This window comes from Salvelinus sp. IW2-2015, unplaced genomic scaffold, assembly GCF_002910315.2.
Source record: "Salvelinus sp. IW2-2015 unplaced genomic scaffold, ASM291031v2 Un_scaffold3901, whole genome shotgun sequence".
NCBI classification, from domain to species: domain Eukaryota; kingdom Metazoa; phylum Chordata; class Actinopteri; order Salmoniformes; family Salmonidae; genus Salvelinus; species Salvelinus sp. IW2-2015.
In genome coordinates, this window is record NW_019945175.1 from 8,821 (window position 1) to 15,876 (window position 7,056).

The 7,056-nt window shown below is 51.8% G+C and overlaps 1 protein-coding gene across 1 annotated transcript; it reads left to right on the forward strand.

Moving 5' to 3' along the window:
- Positions 1-2,259: 2,259 nt before the first annotated feature.
- LOC139026110 (proline-rich protein 36-like) lies at positions 2,260-4,952 on the forward strand. Its single transcript, XM_070441407.1, has 3 exons — positions 2,260-2,320; positions 2,651-4,142; positions 4,418-4,952. Exons 1-3 carry the CDS (start codon positions 2,260-2,262, stop codon positions 4,950-4,952), a joined length of 2,088 nt encoding a protein of 695 aa, XP_070297508.1.
- The last annotated feature ends 2,104 nt before the right edge of the window (positions 4,953-7,056 follow it).

Below are 7,056 nucleotides of genomic sequence, written 5' to 3' on the forward strand. Positions count from 1 at the left end.
GGAGGGTGGATCAATCCTTCCTGTTCATTCTGAACTAGAGGAGGCCATTTTAGACCGCTCCACAGGAGGGTGGATCAATCCTTCCACTGTTCATTCTGAAACTAGAGGAGCGGCCATTTTAGACCGCTCCACAGGAGGGTGGATCAATCCTTCACATGTTCATTCTGAAACTAGAGGAGCGGCCATTTTAGACCGCTCCAAAGGAGGGTGGATCAATCCTTCCAATGTTCATTCTGAAACTAGAAGCGGCCATTTTAGACGCGCTCCACAGGAGGGTGATCAATCCTTCCAATGTTCATTCTGAACTAGAGGGGGCCATTTAAGACGCGTCCACAGGAGGGTGGATCAATCCTTCCACTGTTCATTCTGAAACTAGAGGAGTGGCCATTTTAGACCGCTCCACAGGAGGGTGGATCACTTCCATGTTCATTCTGAAACTAGAGAGGGCCATTTTAGACCGCTCCACAGGAGGGTGGATCAATCCTTCCAATGTATTCTGAAACTAGAGAGGGCCATTTTAGACCGCTCCACAGGAGGGTGGATCAATCCTTCCAATGTTCATTCTGAAACTAGAGGAGCGGCCATTTTAGACCGCACCAGGAGGGTGGATCAATCCTTCCATGTTCATTCTGAAACTAGAGGAGGGCCATTTTAGACCGCTCCACAGGAGGGTGGATCAATCCTTCCACTGTTCATTCTGAAACTAGAGGAGCGGCCATTTTAGACCGCTCACAGGAGGGTGGATCAATCCTTCCAATGTTCATTCTGAAACTAGAGGAGCGGCCATTTTAGACCGTCCACAGGAGGGTGGATCAATCCTTCCATGTTCATTCTGAAACTAGAGGACGGCCATTTTAGACCGCTCCACAGGAGGGTGGATCAATCCTTCCAATGTTCATTCTGAAACTAGAGGAGCGGCCATTTTAAGACCCTCCACAGGAGGGTGGTCAATCCTTCCAATGTTCATTCTGAAACTAGAGGAGCGCCATTTTAACGCTCCACAGGAGGGTGGATCAATCCTTCCAATGTTCATTTCTGAAACTAGAGGAGCGGCCATTTTAGACCGCTCCACAGGAGGGTGGATCAATCCTCCAATGTTCATTCTGAAACTAGAGGAGGCCATTTTAGTAAGTAAAACATACCGTTTCAAGTCAAATGTAGAGGCTGGACTCCAGCAGGCCACGTCATTATTGTAGAGGCTGACTCAGCAGGCGTCATTATTGTAGAGGCTGACTCAGCAGGCCATGTATTATTGTAGAGGCTGACTCAGCAGCACGATCATTATTTGTAGAGGCTGACTCAGCAGCCATGTATTCATTGTAGAGCGACTCAGCAGCACGTCATTATTGTAGAGAATGACTCAGCAGGACCAGTATTATTGTAGAGGCTGACTCAGCAGGCACGTCATTATTGTAGAGGCTGACTCAGCAGGCCATGTCATTATTGTAGTAGAATGACTGTATAATACACCCTGTTATCTTATGCAACAAATTGGTATAACAGTTCATTCTTCACAAATGTATTTTCTCGATTAACAAATTTGGACACACACACCGCCTAATTCTAGTTGGTGATATGTATTGTGTACTGTTTCCCAATCTGGATCGTAGCTCTGCTAATGGTATCATCTTCATCAAAGACAGGATCCACAATTCAGCTTTTTCTTTAAGACATATGGCATATCTGATGCGTGGCGTTTCCACAATCCCACAGCTATGTAGTAGTATTTTTCTCTCGTCAGTTCATAAGACCCTTCTCACCTATAGACTACTTTTTATAAGACAGTAGATTTCTGCCACTTATCACGGAGTGTGATTACCAAGCGATAGTTATTTTGGATCATTTTCTTCTATGAAACTACTTATAGCAAATACACAGCCTAATTATCGCCCTGGGTGGCTGAACTCACTACTGCTATCAGGAGAAACCTTTGTTGCTTTTATATCATTTCAAATTGATCTATTTCTCTTAATTTAAACACCTCCAACAGTATGGGGAATCTATGAAAGCTTATATAAGGGGACAAATGATTTTGTACAGAACAAGATTAAGAAAGTGTACTATTCAACGCCGAGGGGAGCATACAAATAAAATCTTGGATTTGGTTATGGCATATTTAGACTCTTCATCCGCATATTTACTAAAACAACGTTTGACACATCAGACAGAGTTTGATCTTCTTTCAACTCAACGAGCTGAACATGGAACGAGTAAATCTCCATATACGATAATGATGAACATGGAGAGAAATCAGGGGAAATGCTAGCACACCAGCTGTGTTATAAGAATCAAACCATACCTGAGATATCTGACGAGCTGGGTAACCAATGTATTGATGATTTAGAGGTCAATTCATACTTTCATAACTTTTACTCACACTTATACACTTTGGAATCAGCTGGTAATGCTACCTTACTCGACACCTTTGAGAACTTATATTCCTACAGTTGAACCTGAGATAGTTGCTGAATTAGAAGAACAGTTCTCTGTAGAAGAGATTGTGTTGGCAATTCAATCTATGCAGTGTGGTAAATCCCCTGGACCCGACGGATTTATGAACGCTCCTCGCTCCACCTCCGCTCCACCTCCGCTCCTCACTCCACCTCCGCTCCTCGCTCCACCTCCGCTCCTTGCTCCCCCTCCGCTCCAGCTCCGCTCCTCGCTCCACCTCCGCTCCTCGCTCCACCTCCGCTCCTTGCTCCCCTCCTCACTCCACCTCCGCTCCTTGCTCCCTTCCTCACTCCACCTCCGCTGCTTGCTCACACCGCTCCTCGCTCCACCTCCGCCCTGCTTCCTCCTCGCTCCACCCCGCTCCTCTGCTCCCCCTCCTCGCTCCACCTCCGCTCCACTCCGCTCCTCACTCACGTCCGCTCCTCCGCTCCTCCCTCCTGCTCCCTCCTCTTCCACCTCCGCTCCTTGCTCCCATCCTCACGCCTCCCTCCGCTCCTTGCTCCCCTCCCGCTCCTGCACCTCCGCTCCACTCCGCTCCTCACTCCACCTCCGCTCCAGCTCCGCTTCCTCACTCCCCCTCCGCTCCGTCGTCCGCACCTCCGCTCCGTTCCTTGCTCCTCCGCTCCAGTCCTCTCGCTCCACCTCCCGCCCTTCGCTCCACCTTCCCGCTTGTCCCTCTGCTCCCCTCCTCGCTCGCCACCTCCGCTCTTGGCTCCCTCCTCACTCCCACCTCCGCTGCTTGCACCCTCCTCGCTCGCCCTCCGCTTCCTTGTCCCTCCTGTCGCTTTCCACCTCCGCTCCTTGGCTTGCCCTCCTCACTCCCCGCTCGCGGTCCACCTCCGCTCCTCATGCCACCTCCCTCCTCGCTCCACCTCCGCTGCTTGCTCCCCTCACTCACTCTCACCTCCGCTCCTTGCTCCCCTCCTCACTCTCCACCGCCGCTCCTTCTCCCGCTCCTCCTCGTACCTCGCTCCTCGCTCCCCTCCTCGCTCCACCTCCGCTCTTGCTCCCCTCTCGCTCCTCCCTCCGCTCCTTGCTCCCCCTCCTCTGCTCCACCTCTCTCGCCCAACTCCGCTCCCGCTCCGCTCCGCTCACTCCACCCCGCTTCCACCTCCGCTCCTCCCTCGCCTCCGCTCCTCGCTCCACTCCGCCTTGCTCCGCTCCGTCCGCTCCGCTCCTCGCTCCTCGCTCCACCTCGCTCCCTCGCGCTCCACCTCGCTCCTTGCTCCTCCTCACTCCACCTCCGCTCTTGCCCTCCCCTGCCTACTCCCTCCGCTCACCTTGCGCCCGCTCCTCGCTCCACCTCCGCTCCTGACTCCACTCCTCGCTCCACACTCCGCTCCTGCCGCTCCCTCTCCCTCCACCCACCTAACTCGCCCGCTCGCTCCTCACTCTCACCTCCGCGGTCTCATCCGCTTCCACTCCGCTCCTCGCTCCTGCCTCCGCTCCTTCGCTCCACCTCCGTCCTTGCTCCCTCCTCCCTCCACCTCCCCGTCCTTGCTCCCTCCTCGCTCCACCCCGCTCCTTGCTCCCCATCCTCGCTTCCACCTCCGCTCCTTGCTTCCCCTCCTCGCTCCAGCCTCGCTCCTTGCTCCCTCCTCGTCCACCTCCGCTCAGCTCGGCCCTTCCTCAACTCCACACCTCCGCTCCAGCTCCGGTCATAGCTCCGCTCTCACTCTTTTAGTCCACCTGTCACGAGCTGCATTCACGCTACACACAGCACCCACATGTCCCAGTTCACCACATGCACATTCCATTCTCCGCACTCCTCCAGCAACTCACCTACACAGACATACCCTACCGCTCCACTAAACACACCACCGATTCCTATCTCCAACAAGCTCCTCTCATCGCTCCACCTCCGCTCTCGTCCACCTCCGCTCCTCGCTCCACCTCGCTTCCATCGCTAGTCACAGTACCCCTGCCATCCGCTTGTTTGGTGAGTCTGTTGTGTGTGGTTGTGCAGGTGTGACTGCCCGGCCCGACCCCCAAAAAGAAAAGCCGTATGTCTCCGGGACCCGCTTCCGACTTCCCTGACGCTCCTCGCTCCCGCTGTAAACTACCTGAGGCGAGGCGCTGGTCAGTCCCCGGCCTCTATCGCTCCATCCATCGACTCTGACGAAGACAATTTCTACACTCCCGCCCGTCCTGTCCTGTACGCTGCGATCGCACCTCCCTCCTCGCCTTCCTCTCCCACAAACCCTCTCCCCGACTGCGCGGGAACTGCGCCGTCCACAGCCTCCGTTCCTGTCACACACTCTGTCTCCGAAAGTGCGTACAACCCGTATCCCATACGAGGCTCCTTCAGCGGGTCCAATGCTCACCCTCGCCCTATTGTCCCCGTGCCCTCCTTTCGACACCCCCCTCCCCCGGAGACTATTTATTCTCTCTCTCCATGGGGGCCAGCGCTTACTAGTCCGCGGGGAGCGTGGAATCTTTCAGCCAAACTCATCCCCCACGCGAATCCTCTCACATCTAACACATCCTCCAACTCGGTTTAGTATTTAACTAACTAGATAAAAACTGGTTTCTGTCCTTCCACCTCCGCTCCTTCCGTTCTTGCTGATGCTGAATATCAACAACCAACTAGCAGGAATAGTTCTACTTCTAGGAATAGATTGTCTCAAATACTTTCACCCCATCACGGCCAACTGCCAAAAAGCTGGTTACTACTCCTCCGCCTTCGCTCGCTATCCCTCCTGCGAGAGAATACATTCACTCAGTTCCGCTACCTCACAACAACGTACCACCTCCGTACACTCTCCGCATTAACGACAAGGCTGCTTTAGTTTATTGTCACGCACCCTCTCCTCATGGCTGCTCGGAACGACATTCGCCAGAGCTCTCTGAATCACTGCAGCCATGTTCTGGTCCCCCTTTTGGTCAGTCTCCAGACGCTCGAGAAGTCTCTCCTATGTTCGATTCAAATGTAGTCTGTTTTTTTCTTCAGCTCGTTTTCGTTTACTCAGCTACCATGTTGTTATAATATCTATGCCTCAATATTAGCACAATGAGTATATTAACTAGCAGTACTCGCTACAAATAGACGAGAGCACCTAGTGCATCAGTGAGTGACTATTCTCTGCTTCAAACGTAGCTTCGTGTTCAATTAAAAAAAATATATATATATGGGAAAGAGGAGAACATGCCACGTCACTTCTCCTCTGCTAATACCTGTATGCATTGCAGTGAACTTGTTTTGGGGTGTCGTGTTCTTGCTAACGGTATGGTATGGATTGCTTGGCTACGTAAAATGCAGATTCGTGGGATTCAAGGCGCTATGGTGGTGCTAGACTAGTGTTCGCCTGTGTCTGTGATGTCGCGGTAGTGAGTGTGCTGATGGTGTCCTGGTTTAGAATTTCCCTGCGATTCTCCCGGTACATAACCTTTATGTAGACCAAGGTGATGAGCACCGCATCTGACTGATATATGGATGAATTGTATGAACTGTTATCCTCAGAAAAGCTCTGTTAACGTTCGCGTCGTAGGACTATGAGAGCAGTCCTCGACATAAATGACTCTCATGATGGGCAATAACTGTATACTATATTGACACACGATTTTCTACTTTCTCCCCTTCCAACGTCTTCTGACATGAGCTCTCTCGTCACCACACGTCACATATCCTCTTTAGTTTCAGTCCGTTAATTCTCAGAAAATAATGTCTCACCTATATACCCCGGGTCGTCATGTCTAGAATTCACGCTTATCTCTAGACTAAACTGTCTCAAACAATAATAGTAAACGGAGGGATCGCGTGAGAGGTTGATGTTAAGAGGTAAAGACGGTTAGTATTGTTGTTAGCTGTGCAGATTGGTGAGAGATCGATGGGGGATGTGTATAGGAACATGCACGCAATGGATGTATTCTCTTGGTTGGGTGTTCTGGACGATGTTGGTTAAGTCTGATATAGCACAACTTGCACGCTCAGGCAACTTGGCAAATGTACTATTGAACTGTCTCAAATGGTGGGTCTCTTCCTCTCTTCGACAGGTCCTTTTCCGTTTCAGGATCAAGAGACTCCACAGAACAACGATCGTAAATATAATATGATGCCGAGCCTTTTGATTGCACCCAACGGACTCGGTCTGGCAATGCCTCACACTGAAAACTGTTTGCACGTTAGGCTGAAGGCAGTGTAGTTGGCATAATAGGAGAAGCTATCATCCACACTCCATCCCCCACCACCAATCATCTTTATCTACCTCCATCCAAGGCCTGACACTCTACACACAACCACAACACACATACACACATACACACACACACCATAGCACACACACACAGAGAAAGAGAACGGAGGAAAGTGACCAGTGAAGCACGCAGAGTCACGCATGTAAGACCTAGGTTGGTAGTTGTTCACATCAGGGGTACCTTAGGGTCTATAAGGTTGAGCGGAGTGGCTATAGGTAAAGTAACATCCATGGTGAAGCGGAGAGGTGGAGAGGGGAGAGGTCGGTCTCCGTAGGTGGGCAGCGGTAGGAGCCCCGTGCGCGGTCGTGACCCGCGATTGAGCAGGCGCGACTAATGACGGGAGTCGCATTGAGAGCCGGGTGCGGAAGGACCTGAGAGGTTGGAGGGGGTTGAGACAGTGGGAGAGGGTGT